Genomic DNA, 15,684 nt, shown 5'->3' on the forward strand with positions numbered 1-15,684 from the left:
CCTGCCACAATTCTACCACTATTTCTCCATCCATTCTCTGTCTGAACAAAAGCAGCAAGTTCCCAGGCTGTTCTATTATTTGCCACGAAGTTGTATTTTTTCCTCCTGATTTACTGTCAGGTATATTGCCTTTCGAGCGTCACTGTGAGTATGTGCAGAACAGCGGATGTGTTCAAGCTGACCTGTCAATCACACTTCCTTCTGCTCCTACAGTACACCGCTCTGTGCCGATTGTGGTTCTCGTACCGATGAGCGGCCCTCGGCTTATTGGAGAAAGTCTCATCACTCTGTTTCCATTGTAGTACTCGTACTATTGTGAAGCCCTCAGTTAACTGCAGCAAGTACCAACTCTGCCTTCAAATTCATCCTTCCTAAGTGAATCACTTCGTACTTTTCCGGGGTGAACTCCATCTGCAAATGATCACCGCTGCCCTGAGTTCTGTCTATATCTGACAAGCTACTATACTCTCCATAAACTGTCCAATTCCAGCAACTTCCACATCATTGAATATGCAATAAACAATCCTGCCACCTCCTCATCCAAGTAATTGATAAAAACACGAAAACCTGGGGTCCCAGAAAAAATCTCTGCAGATCCACTGTCACCAACATCCCGGGAGCAAACGCTCCATCCACAACTATCCTCTGTCTTCTGTCGGCGTCATTTCTGAATCCACCAGCGAACTTTCCCTGGATGCCAAACCTTTTGACGTTATGAATGGTCCCACCTTGGCTAACTTTAACGCCTTGTTAAAATCATTCATATCAGCTGAATTATCCCCCACTTCATTTCCAGAAGACCACGGAACAAACATGTACTCCCATCTGTTTCTCTCTTCTATTGTCTCCGCCTTAGCTTGGGCGAGAGTAAAGATGTGACCAATCCTCAACTTCCGGGTACAAACCGGAAGTGGTTGCCCAACTCTCATAGGGAGCAACTGCTCCTTCATCCACGTCACCGTCGATTGCCTGAAAAATAAATCTAAGAGGATCATCTGATCTCGGTGCAGAGAATCTAATTGACTGTGTTTTCTGGTACTGAGCGACTAGAGGACATTAACTATCACCAAGGGGTTGAAGTTTGTTAATATGATACTAACCCAACTTGTTTGGAGCGGTCTAGATTCTATAGACTGCTGGACCGGATCTGTCGGGGATATCATATGTCCCTACAAATCGCGAAGCTGTAAAGGGGCTTGGCGGATGTAGAGATATCATGACCTTTTGTCCGATTTCCAACTTTTGCGGTTTTGTTCACACCTCGAAATAAGCGTTGCTGTGCTGTTTCCGCCGTCACATATTATTGGCGGCAACATAATAGGGCTCCTTAATAGAGTCAATTAATCGCTACTTGCATTGTCCTTTCAAATGCCATCATATTCGGCCTGTGGTAAATCTACCCAAACAGGGATGCTAACTATTTCATTTCAGATTAGATTGTCTTCAAAGATCTTTTCATCCGTTCAGCAATTGCACTCTATTGTGATCGATAAGGAACACCAACCTGTGTTTTACCCCAGACAGTTTCATTACATTTTGTATCACATGTGCGGAGTAGCGGGGACCATGGCTGATTCTGGAGAGCTTTGCAATCCCCAAAGGGTGGAAATTCCGTCCTACACCATCCTGGCTGTAACGTCAGCGGTTTTCATTATCTAGTTGGGGAAGCCTCTATTCACCTGGTGAACGCATCCCCTATCTCGAAGATATAGTTCAGCCCTCCAGGCCATGGAGGTGAAAATCCAACAAAATATTCCTACAAGTTAACACATGGTCCTTCGACGGAGCGGGACTTAAAACTGCTTCTATTGCCGGTTTATCTGGGTTATCACTGTTCACAAAGCAAACAATTCTTTCAATAATGTACATCTCTTCGCAGTTTAGGGCAGCAACCCAGATTCTTCAACTGTTCCATAATTATATCTGCCCTCTGATGCCCACAAAAGTCATGGTGACAATACATCATATGATTTCTTTCACTTTCTGGGACCACAAATTTACCATAATTAATTACAGTCCAATTCCGTGCCTGTCTCCCTCGATATTTCCCAAATTGTTCAGTATTCTCTCCTCTTTGTACCTTTGCTAACTCCTGATCCTGTTGCTGTGTCATGACTAAGTCTATTTGTGTACAGTTTGCTGTTTTCACTGTTATCCCTACCTCTAAATCTGGATTCCATCTCATAATCCAACTTGACTCTAGTTTGGAGAACTCACCAACCTTCCTGCTCCCTTCCGGGTAAGTCTGTAACTGAGCCTTCACCTTTTTGTTTAAATCTGGACCTGTTTCCTCTTCTCTTCTTAAATATTTACTTCAACATGGGAGCTGATGGTACAGGTTTGACACCCATTGGGGTATAACCTCGAGATTCCCATAATGGTAAATATTCAATTAAAGTGCAAGAGTATGCGGTGAATGAATGGAGATGGGCCATGTACCGTCTCATTCGTTATCTTGTTCAGCGCAGAAGTAGGGAGTCAGAGGGCTTGTTCCTGTGTTCTACTGTTCCCATGATCCTATCAGATCCACGTGATGTGTTCAAATTGTAATCACAATGTATTAATCAACAGCTGCCCATTCTCCTCCATTTATCCCGTTCTTTAGCACTGATGGGTGTCATAAGACACGGTGTGTTGCAACACAGGAGTAAACTCTTCCACCCACCATGTCTCTGACGAGCAGAACATTCCTGGCTGAGCTGTAACGTAAGGAGTGCCGCCAATTTCTCGGGAGGTCATCAATCAACCGGATGCTACAATGTGGAATTAAGGATTATTCCAAATATGAAACATGATCTTCTCTGTCATGCCTACTCACAAACCCTCTCAGTGCTGCACAGAACAACGTAGACACAATTTTATCAATGGAAAATACATGGCATCTGCAGGGAAGTCTCAAGTTGTCGTAAGAAACTCGAAATTAATACTATACTATGTATGAGTGGGACATAAGTCGAATAGATTCATGGGCTAGTGCGCATTGAGAAATATGAGACAGAATCGGCAGCAGATACACGGTGAAGGTAGGAATTTAGAAATGCTGAAAGGAAATGAAGCTGGAACATGAAAATATCTGCCTCGGTTGGACCTACTTCGATCGCATTATTAAGTTAGCTACTCAGTTTATATATATAGAAAGTAATGAATTTATTTTATTTGATTATTTTCATTCAACATTTAGGAGGTTCTTTTGCCAAACCACAGAAAGTTACATATCATGTGCTGCTCAATTAGCTCGATGTGGTTGAGTAACGAAAAGCTTGCAGAATGATGCCGGGCCGAATGGTCTGTTTGTCATATGACTCTACAACGCCAAATGTCCTGCTCGATACAACCGTCATCATTCGTCAGTGCACTGTCCATCTCACAATTATAACATAAACCAACTGCAGGAGACTCCTGTTCTAAAAAATAGCTCGGGAAATATAGAATCTATTTTAAGATTATTTAATAGGTTTGAGGAACAGTGGGAAAGAAGGAGAAAAAATACACTCGCTCACACTGAATCAGATGGACCGAAATGAAACGGCACACTTAACGCTGGAATCAAGGCACGTAAAATACAGATTGTCACCCAGACTCTCACCCTGTAACAGAGACTGACAGGTACAGAATGAAACCCACACTCTCACAATGTAGCAGAGACTGACAGGTGCAGAATGAACCCCACACTCTCACACTGTAACAGAGACTGACAGATACAGAATGAAACCCACACTCTCACACTGTAGCAGAGACTGATCTGCACAATTTGAACTGCACACTCTCACACTGAACCAGAGAATGAGAACTAAAGAACCTCACACTGCCAGCCTGTAGCAGGGATTGAATTCTGCAAAATTGACCCCCACAGTCTCTCATTGCACAGGAGATAGATGAATGCAAAATTAACCACCACTCTTCACACTATACTGGCGAAAGTCTGGTGATGAATGAAACACACACTCTCATATTACCCGACTGAATGTCTCTCATTTGTCGATTGTCGCTGCACTGCTGACGTCCTCTCTCACTAATTCTACATTTCATGTGAACTGCATATTAACCCTCTCTTCATTTGCAGTTTGAAATCGACTTCATGCTTAATCCTTTCCTCTCTCTGGCAGAATGGCCTATTAATCTGTCCTCCCAATTTATTGTTCTTCTTTCCTTCCGCTGTGAATAATCCTAGTTTCTACAACATGGCCTTGCAGCTGTTTCAATGTCGCTTTTGTTTCTTGAATCCCTTAATCGATATTCAGACTCCACAGTGAAATATCGTCGTCAACGTGTTCCGATTGGGAAGAGAAAGCCATGAACTGGGAGATCGACAAAGAATTTAATATATGTACTGACGTTTCTGTGTGTGTGTGTGTGTGTGTGTGTGTGTGTGTGTGCGTAGAGAGTGTGTATGTTGTTGTGTGTGCGTGTTTGTGTGTGTGTATCTGCTATTAATGATTCCTTATATGGTTTTCTTTGATGGTGTGGCCTTATTTGTCGGTCCTGCGTTTATTTCTGTCAGGACACTGCAAAGGTAATGCCAAGGACACGGGCATTTTCATGTTCAACCATGCGATGAATCGGAATGGAATCTATACACGGCAGAATGTATTTATACCAGGGAGAATTGTGCTGATGGTTGTGCTCGTAACCCATAAGACTATGAATGTGTAGTGGCCTCATCATCCCATTATATTCCTACAATTAATTCAACACCACAGTATTTCAGCATCAATCTGTTCATCAGGTGGATTCGGCAGCGGCTTTGTCTATCACCTTACTGTTACAAAATCCACAACACGAGTAGGAAATTTTATATGTATACATTGTAAGATATATGAGCTACACAATTATACACACACACACACACACACACACACACGTGTCAGCTTCAAGGTGTCGGAAATAAGCATTATACTGGGGAAGATGATCACAGTTTTAATAATCGGTGTCGTCCAGGTCTGATGGAGAATTGGACAGCGTGTCTGTGTACACAGTGGGGAAGTTTTATATCTGGTGGCACGTAGTGGACGGGGTGGGATGGGTTTGCTATCTGAGCGGCAAAAGTGGAGCTGCTTAAGCAAAAAATTGTGAATGACATTAACTGAGAGTCTGTAGGAGGAGACTGGGAGGGTTATCATGTGTCCCTGGATCCAGAGCACACTGAGGAGAAACCGGATCTATTTGTGGATGAAACAGAGTGTACAGTGAACATTGCCGAACATTTGGAAACATCGATTCCGGATGCTTGTGGAAAGAGAAGCACAGTGAAAGTTTCAGTTTGGAAAATGGGAACAGTCGTGACCGCTGTCAATACAACTGTGGAATGTTGGAAATGAAGCCGGTCATTTGGAACATGCCCACAGAATTCACACCTGAGACACTGCCGGTGATGTAATTTGTTTGTTCAATAAGAATGGTCAGAGGTGGGACCTTGTCACTGGAGATCGACCCCCTGTTCAAATCAGAGCCTGTTGCAGTACGTCAGCCCAGAGTGTCTTGCCGAGCTGTGGAATTCAGAGCAATCGCGTTCACTGCGTCACTCAAATGGGATATCCAGTAATCTGGCGGATAGAAGACATTTACTACCCTGTTATTTCAGCCGTTGGAATTCCCGGTAAGCCGCTGTCACTCCTGCAAACGGCTAGATGGCAACGATTTAGATCCGGTAAAATGTACTCTGTGACACCAGGGATACTTAGTGAAGTAGGAAGAAGATGGAAGAGACGTTCAAGTAAATCCTAAATTGTGCAAACCCTAACTTCGGTGGTATAAATAAGGAACTGGCACATGTTATCACAGCTAAGGACGCCGGGCGAGTGTGAGGCTTTTAAGAAGCCATCGGTGGCAGAATATCCATGTTAGAGTAATGGGCATTGCGGGCAACATTGGACCAGCTATTTTGAATATGGTCATTAATGGCCTGAAGATGGAAAATAAGGAGATATGTGTCAGACATTGGCAGGTGTGATAAAGCCAGGTCTTTGTTAAGCGACCTGTTAGTTCACTAATAGTGTAAAGTATGGCCGTACAGAACAGATGAATGGGGAAAGCAAAAGATGATTTTCACGTACTGGTCTAAAATATTATATCTATATATTTAGTGTGCCTAAGACGTTTGCGTGTTGGCGAGTGGCCTAGTGGACAAAGCATCGAACTAGTAACCTGAAGGCAGCGTGTTTGTGTCCTTGAGCAAGGCACTTAACAACACATTGCTCTGCGACGACACCAGTGCCAAGCTGAATGGGTCCTTCCCTTGGACAACATCGGTTGCGTGGAGAGGGGAAGGCCTGCAGCTTGGGCAACTGTTGGTCTCCCATACAACCCTGCCCAGGCCTGCGCCCTGGTAAAACCTTGCCTAAGTAAGAAGAAGACGTTTGCACAGTACTGCTCTTACACTTACATATGCACTTACCTATGTTAAGTGATGCTGACGCTGATTCTGACGTAGGTCTCCGATGCGGGATGAGAGTGGAATCGGGGCAGGGTGAGGGATTTCGTGGCTGGGATCAGGAATAAAGGAGGGGGTAGGGAGCGTGGAACATCAGAGAGATATTCTGTAACTTTCAATAAATGCATTCTACGCCAGGGTTGATAAAACTTTCAACGTTGGAGAGCGAGCTCAAGAGTGAGATTCAGATGGAAAGTATTTACCTGCAGAGGCAGATAGTGCCGCCGGCAGGGATCAGATTAAGTAAGTGGGCAAAGTAGTGACAGGTATGGAGGTGTGGGGGATACATTTAGAAACGAACGATTAATGTGTAGAGAGGTTGTAAATGGGGGGAAAGTCAGAAATAAGAGATACATATAGAGTTATGGCTCCTTGTTCTGGATTTCCTGATGGCTACCCTGCAGGTTAAATCGGTGGTAACGAAGACAAATGCAATGCCGGCACTCATATCAAGGGGACTCGAATTCGATGGCACAGAAGTTGTGGACACAAAGACATTGGATGTAGCGAAGAAAAGGGTTTAAATTTTCTCGAATGGTGAGGGGTCTAACTGTTTCTGGGAGAAGGAAAGAGTTTGGAGTTGTGGAACAGATCACTCGAGAAGGAAAGGCGGAGAGCTCGATGAAGCGAATGAACAAATTCCGCTCCTGGACCCAGTGGTTAATGCTCTTATCCCAGGTAGTTTAAACGTCTGAATTAACCATCTGGCCTTGGCTCAAAGCCGTCCTAAAGTGCCTATTGGCCGATTCTACGGTGTTGAATTTCTTGAAGTTCTTTGTTACCTAGGGAAATGAGGAATAAAGACTCCCTCCTCGTAGTTTCATGAAAGACAACTTCAGAGAAAAACTTTCTGCAGATGATAATTAGACCTTGTTCAGAATTTCTCTTTGCTGGTGAACACATCACAAATTTGATACCAACTCACTGGACAAAGGTACACTCAGAGTTGAAGTTACGATGTCTGTCTACGTGGATTCTGACTGCTTATCGCATATAAAAGGACGTGCCGATGTTGGGTGTAATCAGCTAAATTTCTGAGTACGGGCCAGACTCGAACTGATCTCCGGGGCGCTCAGTGTGAATTCCAACCATCTCCTCGTGAAGGCAGTATTTCCACTAGGTGTCCCGATACCTTTCTGTCACCGAGACGAAACGGCTTTGTAGGTCACCGGATGAATGGCCAATTAGGGTGCGGTATTCGTTGTCGAAAGGGGTGCGGTGGGGACAAGTACGGGAAAATGGTGAAATAAAAATAAGAGGTAGTGTGAACGTAATTATTGGTAGGAGAAGCAGGTCGGGGACTGCGGGTGACGAGGGTCTGTAACTGTGCTCTGTGCCTCTCTCTCAGGCGCTGAACCAGTTTTATTTTCCCCGCGTCCACATTCTCCGATGACCGCAGAGTCTGTACTAACAAGATTGAAATTACTACGGGTGGCTCTGAGCTGAGAAGAACCTAGACGTTTTGATTATTAATTAGCTGTATAATTGACGTGAGCGGATATTTCGCTGCGCTGATGAACTGCTCTCTGAACTTGGACTGAGTTATCCCGTAAATAAACGTGTTTGTGCAGCAACTTAGTATCAACAGCATGTATCCGGACTGAACAAATATTTGTTCCGAATCGTTGTAATTATTTGGATCCAATCCGGCGATGGTGTAATAAAGGAATTCGGCAACAGTCACCGACCACAGGATGATGAAGCTTCCGGAGATGGTGAGAAGTAAGATCACAGACCTCCTCCTGCTCTCCATCTCCGGGTCACTGCGGTTCTCCGCCTTGCTTTGACCCCTCAGCCTCTTACGGACGCGACTAGTCACCAAAATGTGTCTGACTGTCAGAGCGTTGAACAGCAGTATTAACACGAACGGGAGTAATGGCGATAGAACGGTAGCTAACCACCTATACCCAACCCACACGGGATATTGATAGTATCCTGGTTTTGGAATACAGTCCCAGGGTATATTGTCAACCACTTTCGCTGGATGATATATAAAGAAATAGGGCACATTTATGAAACAGAGCAGAGTGCCAGTTGCCGTCAGAACCACAGCCGCAGTTTTCCCGGTGCAATACTTCGCTTTCCGCTTCTGGCAACAGATGGCGACAAACCGATCAAATGTAAACATGACGGTGAACCAGACAGAACAGTCAGTGGCTGCCTCTGCCAGGGCAGAGATCGCGCTGCACACGGGGGTGATGTCCAGGAAAGTCCCGGGGAAGTAATAATAACTGATCTGCCACAGTGTCACATCAAAGATGATGGTTAGTAGATCCGCCGTTGCCATGGCCACCAGGTACCGCGTGGTGCAGGTGGAGAGGCCGCACTTTCTCCGGGACAGGATCGTAATCGCCACTAAATTCACTGGGGGGAACAACAAAAAGAATGAGTTAATTTTTGTCTCGCCGCTCCATGGGTCTCAGGGCAGAGATAAGCTGGAAATTGATACAATCAGACTTTGCAGACAGCTCGCTTCCGGAATTTTAGAAGGTCCAAAGCTTGAGTCACAAATATCTCACCAGTCTGCAAGCTGGCTGAAAGGGTGGGGTTCTCGGTACTGGAGAAAATCAGACTTTTCGGCGGTTTGGAGAGAACAATAACTCACCAGTCTGCAAGCTGGCTGAAAGGGTGGGGTTCTCGGTACGGGAGGAAATCAGTCTTTTCGGCGGTTTGGAGAGAACAATACCTCACCAGCCTGCAAGCTGGCTGAAAGGGTGGGGTTCTCGGTACGGGAGGAAATCAGTCTTTTCGGCGGTTTGGAGAGAACAATACCTCACCAGCCTGCAAGCTGGCTGAAAGGGTGGGGTTCTCGGTACGGGAGGAAATCACTCTTTTGGGCGGTTTGGAGAGAACAATATCTTACCCGCCTGCAAGCTGGCTGAAAGGGTGGTGTTCTCGCTACGGGAGGAAATCAGTCTTTTGGAAGGAGGCATTGTCAACTGATCACCGAGGGCGGTTTGGAGAAATCGCTGTAGATCTCCCACATCAGGTTTTGGACTGACGTGTAAAGCCTGGATACCTCGGCTACTTTCTCGGCGATGGTGACTGCCGCATTCCTGTCAGCTTTGTTCTGGATTCTTCCCATACACAGAAACCCCTCTCACTCCGCTTCAGTCCTCTTACAAAGTTTAGATCGAAATTATTTCCCACGTTCACGTGTCTTCGCCCCCTCCGCAACTCCAGTTTACCGTCTCCGTGCCTGGGCCCCACTCGGCTCACTTCTCTTAAAATTCGCCACTCCGCTTGTCTGCGGGTCCTTCACACTGTGTCAAGGAAACCGAGCAGAAGATTTCAATTTCTGCTTTAAAAGATTTTGCCTGACCCGGTGAATGTTACGGGTATTTTGGACGTTATTGCTTAAACCATCCAATTTCCAAAGGAAAGACAATATAGGTACCTCAACCATTGACCTCTTTCGGGGTTTCTCCAAATTACTGCAGCATTATTCTAAATGCTTCGATGCTTATTGTTCTAGTGTTGGATGTCGCATAAATCTGACCCGGTGTGACCTCTGTCGGACACCGTTGGGTTGGCTCTTAATTCCCTCCTCACTTCACGGACAATCGGGCGTGGAAAGAAACCCTGGCACACTATAAAACACACATACCCTTATTTCAAGTTGCGAAACACGGAGTGTTATTTCCCTGAATCTCACAGAGGTTTCGCTTCCAGGGACGCCTTCAAACTTACAACACTTTCTTGAAACATAGCGCAATATCATTAAATTTGAATGGAGAGCACGATAAGGTATTGATACAGAATAACACCAAGTCTCCTGTGAAGGTGCCGAGAAGTCTGAATTATCGACCTTTACTTTGACAATGGTTTTGATAAATCAAAACATTAATTACTGAAATGAATCCGCAAACTGAATCCATCTCTCCGATCTCCCAGTGTACATCTGGTTCAAGTGGCCGTTTATTTTCATCCAAGGCCACTGATTACTCTGCATGAAAACTTCTGAAAGAATACAGAGTTTTCTCACAATGACTCCACCGCACTCAGTGATACACCGGCATCACAACGCTGTCGGTAACTGAACGAGTCCAAAGCCGCGCACAGAGAGCTGCAAATGTTCGCTCGCCACTGTTCTTACCGGGAACACCAATAACGGCAATGATCATGTACCATATCTTCCTCACAGTGAAAAATATTTCAAGCATGCTGTGTGAGATTCAACCTGTCTTCCAGCTGCCCGCGATCTCGCTGAATAATCTCTGAGCTGGTGAATCTCCGCGGTCATTCATTTATACCCGCTCCATCACACTGAATATTCAATACTGCACAAGGCTGACGTGTCTTCCAACAGCTGGGGTAAAAATAAACACGATGTCATTCAAGTAAAATCCCAATTGTGATGAGGCATGGATCGCATGACCCGAAGTTGCAAAATCTCACAGATGAAGAAATGACAATTGGAGAAGTCAGTGAATGTTGTTGTGAAACACTCTCAGGCCGACCTATCGGTTTCAAAATTGTTATTGTTGATCTTAACCATTCCTAGGCTGCATAGACTTTGTCATCATAGACCAATGATGCACTGTTTTACTCTGGAAATTGTCTCGGTTTTAAATCACAGCAATAAAAACAAATATATGTAAATAATATGTTGTTTGTGTCATCTTGTAATACAGTGAAGAGCATTAAATCAAGGTAGTGTCCAGACTTACGAAGAAAACGAACGCAGGCAAATCACTAATAAAATTAATTACAACACACACAAAATGCTGGAGGAACTCAACAGGTCAGGCAGCATCTTTTGAAATGGGTAAACAGTCGACGTTTCCGGCCGCGTCCCTTATTCAGATTAATGAAGGCTCCGTCGAGTAATTGAGCTCCATCAACAGAAGCGGAATCCTGAGTGTCAAACCATCTCAATTCCTGTCTCCATTCCCGGTGCGAAATGACGGTCTTTGGGCTCCTCTTGTGCGTGATAAGGCCACTCTCAGGCTGGGGTAATAACCCCTTACATTCCGGCTTGGTAACTTCAAATCGTAGGGCATGAACATGGATATCTCTGTTTTCCAATGATTCCCACTTTCCTTTACACTTTTCCTCATTTTCCTACCACTTTCCCCTGATACCTCTCCTCCTTCCCCTTCTCCCATGATCCACTCTCCTCTCATATCTGATTCATCCTTCCGGAGCTCTTTGCCTTCCCCACATTACTTCCCAGGTACTTATTTCGTCCATCTTCCCCAACCACCTGACTTCACCTATCAACTTCCATATGTTTTCCCCTCTCTCTTCCGTGATGTCTTCCGACTTCGCATTCCGAAAAGTCGCAGTTTATACATATTCAAAGACTCGTAGCTAAAGGTTTCAATGTCTAGCCCTATTCCTGACCCGACATATGGTTCCATAGACTCCTCTTCTACCAGGATAAGGCCACTCTCAGGTTGGAAGACTAACACCTTTTATTCGGTCCAATCATAAGGCATAAACATAGAAATCTCTAAATTCCGTTATTTCCCCTTCCACTTGCCCGCCCCTTTTATTTCTCCTCTCCTGCTCTGCCTCGGTTCACAAGGCTGATTCCGGGAATGAAGGGGGTCAACATATGAGGAGCGTTTGGCAGCTTTGCAGTTGGAAGAATGCGTGGCGAGCTCATGGAAGCGTATCGACTGTTGAAATGACTAGATACGCTGGATATTGGGAGGAAGTCTCTTATTGTGGGGGTATCCAAAACTAGAAGGCACAGCTTCAAAATGGTGGGTTGACATTTCCGAACGGAAGTAAAAATGACTTTGTTTTCAGCCAAGGGGTGGTGAACCTGTAGAATGCTCTACCACAGATTGTGGTGGAGGCCGCCTGTGCGTATATTTAAGGTGGAAGATGATCGTTTTTTGATCGGTCAGCGCATCAAAGCGAGAAGGCAGGTGTATGGGGTTGACTGGGATCCGGGATCACCCTTGATGCAATGGCGGAGCAGACTCGATGGGCTGAAAGGACTAGTCCTGTTCTTATGGTCTAAACTTCAACTGCTTGTACATTTCCATAGAGGCTCCTGTAGACTGAGCCGTCAATCGTTCTCGGTTGCCTTCTCCCCTCCCCCCAAAATTTTGTTCTGGTATTTTCCCACATTCGTTTTGCAGTCTGAAACATGGTCGCGGCCTGAAAGTGCAACTGTTTATCCAGCTCAATAGATACAGCCCGGCTTGCTGGGTTTCTCCGGCATTGTGAATGTGCATCAAATTTATGTAGTCCATCACATGGTAAACCAGCTCCTATCGAAGTTCACGCCTGTATGAAACAAAATAATTCCATCAACGTGCACGGGATCTTCCAATCGTTGCAAATGAATAAACTTACCGAGCGTCTGCGTTCGTTACATTGGATCCAACAATGACAATTGTTTAGCAGATGCACTGAATTGGTAGCGTTGTTGACAGCAATATAGACAATCGAATTGACTTGTCTGACAATCTGAACTGCATGTTCACTGGATATATAACACACCATTGAATATTGTTTGTTTTTGTTTTACCTGACGTGCTTCCTCGATGTCTTTGAACGTTGGGAACCGAGTGCCGCACGGAGAAGCCTTTCACTGTGCCTGGATACTCCTCGTAGTGATATACCAATGGGCTGGCAGTTATGAAATGACATTGATCAGCCTGTTAAATGGTCTGCGAAGGGCAGACAGGGGTGAATACTGAAGTATGTGGGGATTATCTTCCACGGATGGGCAGGACTCGAATATTCGCAAAGAGTGACGGGGTTCTCGAGAGTGCTGATGTAGAGCCGGGCAAGGTAATTGAAGGTCAGTCATCCATGAAAGCAGGTGTGCGGATTGATAATATGGGTTCAATACATTGGAAATAACTGCCTTCACTAACGGGAAAGGTCCTGATGCAATAATACACAATACTGGTCAGATTCGAGTTGCTGATCTCCATATGTAAAGGATGTGATTACAGTGGAGTCGATGGAGAGAGGATTCCCCAAGAACATTTCAGATATCAGACGGGACCCGCCAGTTTTTAATTGAAGTGGACGGTGAATCGTTGCTTCACACAGAAGTTTAATAATTCTGAGCGGCTTGCAGTGTTCATCAATGAAACAATTTCTCCATGTCTGGCGCATCTAATAAGGAGGGCATGGGTTGAGTGGAAATGTAAGCTTTGCGTAAGTTAGCCTAAGCTGTTAACTTTCCTCGTTTCATTCTGATGTAAAGAATTGACGCAGCGATTTCTTTACAGATCTGCCGAACTGTGCTACTGAACATTCAGTGTCCACAATGATGTTAGAGAGAGAGAAAGAAACATAAGCGACACGTTCTCCGCAATACTTTTTTGCGTGGTCACGTGGTTGATCCCGACCTTCCTGGTTAACCGCACTTTAACTCCAATTCCATTGATCCGATATTTTCTCTGTCTACGCCCTTCTCCACTGCCTTCGTCAGGCAGAGCATAAACGAGAGGAACGGCATTTCATCAACCAATTGGATACCATCCAACGATCGGAAATGAGCTGATTTCTTTTTACTAGACCGGCTGAACTGGTGATGCCCATGACCCCTCCTCGCCCAGGCACCATATAGTCCTAAAGGCGGGCAATAGTTCACGTTCTACAGAGGCTGCAAAAGCTCCATGGTCCATGGTCTAATTTACCTTTACCGTCCCGTCACTTCTACGTTGGATTTGAGACTGACGCTCTGGACCCAGTCCCGGGGCTGTGTGTAAGTGAGATTCTCTTTAAACGCACTCTGTTCACTGGACGAGTTCTACTGGTCTTTGATTCTGTATTATACCTTGAAACAACATCCGTTATGGAACTCATAGAAAGACAAATGTCTTTGACCAGAACAGGCCGATTGATGGAAGGGAATGAATTGGCGGAATGAGGTGACATGGTGTAATAGCAGGTGAGTCACAGATAAAAAATTGCGAGAGTTCTTCGAAATGTTAGCGCCGTTGGTCGAAAGCGGCCGTGCTATAAATGTACAGTAAACACCTGCATGCACCCATAGGTTACCCGTACCCTCCAAAGACCGTGAAATAATCGGAAAGATAACACCCGCGCAATGGGTCTACGCTGTCTCGTCGTTTCTCTTAATCCTGATGTAATCAAGTTTTTGACTAGGGATCATCCACTTCTGTGATGGTTGGTCTCCTAGGAGCTGTCGCTGCCTGTGCTTCTGGAATCCTGGAATCCTCTAATCCTATTTTTTTCCTTATACTTGGGCCACTACTTATCACAATTTCCAGATTCTGTTGAAAAACAAAACGAAATAATTCCGCTGAGATATTTCTACTGCTCTTCCCAATAATGTCTCCATCAGAAGCTTAGATAAATTCATGAATGAGTGAGTTACTGCGGGCTACGAACCAGATGGGAGTCACTGCATACCCATGTGCTTTGACTGAATATTTACCGTTTTGGGAAGCTGGAGGTAATATCTCAATAGACAGTAAACCTTTACCATCAGCTCCCTTGATGGAGTAAATATTTGAGAAGGCAAGAGGAAACAATGATGGATGAAAAAAGCTGAGGGCTCAGTTAAAGACATCCCCGGAAGGGAGCAACAAGGCTGGTGAGTTCGCCAAACTAGAATCAAGTTGGATGATGAAATGGAATCCACATCTAGAGATAGCGATGGCAGAGAAACCACGAAACTGTATACATATAGAGTTAGTCATGACACAGCAACAGGATCAGGAGTTAGAAAATGTACAAAGGGGAGAGGATTCTGAAGAGTAGGTGGAGTGTCGAGAGATACAGGCACAGAATGGGATTGTGCTTAATAATGGTAGATTTGTGGTTCCAGATTATGTATTGTTGCCATGACATTTGTGGGCATCAAGGAGCAGATAGAACAATGGAAAAGCTGAAGAATCTGTGTTGATAGCCGAATTTGCGAGGGGATGTACACCATTATTGCAAGAATTGCTTGTTTTGTGCCCAGTAATAAACCAGATGAATTGGCTATAGAAGTATTTTAAGATATGCTCCGTAGAAGGAATATGTGTTACTTTACAGGATTATGTTGTTGGATTTTTATCTCCATCCCCTGGTGGACTAAAATAAATCCTCGAAATAGTGGATGTTTTCACCAAGTGTGTAGAGGCTTCTTCATCTATACCCAAATAGATAATGAAAACCGCTGATGTTACGGCCAAGATTTTGTTTGGAGAGAGTTTTTACCCGTTGGCAATTGACAAGCACTCTTGAATCAATCATGGTCGCCTCTGCACCGCACACGTGATCCAAAATGTAATGAAACCGTTTGGGTTAAAACACAGTTGGTATCT

The 15,684-nt window shown here is 44.8% G+C and overlaps 1 protein-coding gene across 3 annotated transcripts; it reads right to left on the reverse strand.

The window, feature by feature from the left end:
* Positions 1-3,699: 3,699 nt before the first annotated feature.
* On the reverse strand, positions 3,700-10,642 carry LOC132386146 (probable G-protein coupled receptor 139). Of its 3 annotated transcripts, none has more exons than XR_009509414.1 (3): positions 10,527-10,642; positions 6,395-8,794; positions 3,700-4,298 (listed from the first exon to the last, which is right to left on the reverse strand). XR_009509414.1 is itself a non-coding variant. In XM_059958442.1 (2 exons), exons 1-2 carry the CDS (start codon positions 10,591-10,593, stop codon positions 7,884-7,886), a joined length of 978 nt encoding a protein of 325 aa, XP_059814425.1. In that variant the 5' UTR covers positions 10,594-10,642; the 3' UTR covers positions 6,373-7,883. The 3 variants fall into 3 exon arrangements, 1 of the variants encoding a protein (XP_059814425.1); XR_009509413.1 differs by lacking the exon at positions 3,700-4,298 and adding an exon at positions 4,887-5,543; XM_059958442.1 differs by lacking the exon at positions 3,700-4,298 and having other exon boundaries at positions 6,373-8,794.
* Positions 10,643-15,684: the final 5,042 nt, after the last annotated feature.

This window comes from Hypanus sabinus, unplaced genomic scaffold (assembly GCF_030144855.1).
Source record: "Hypanus sabinus isolate sHypSab1 unplaced genomic scaffold, sHypSab1.hap1 scaffold_1033, whole genome shotgun sequence".
NCBI lineage: Eukaryota > Metazoa > Chordata > Chondrichthyes > Myliobatiformes > Dasyatidae > Hypanus > Hypanus sabinus.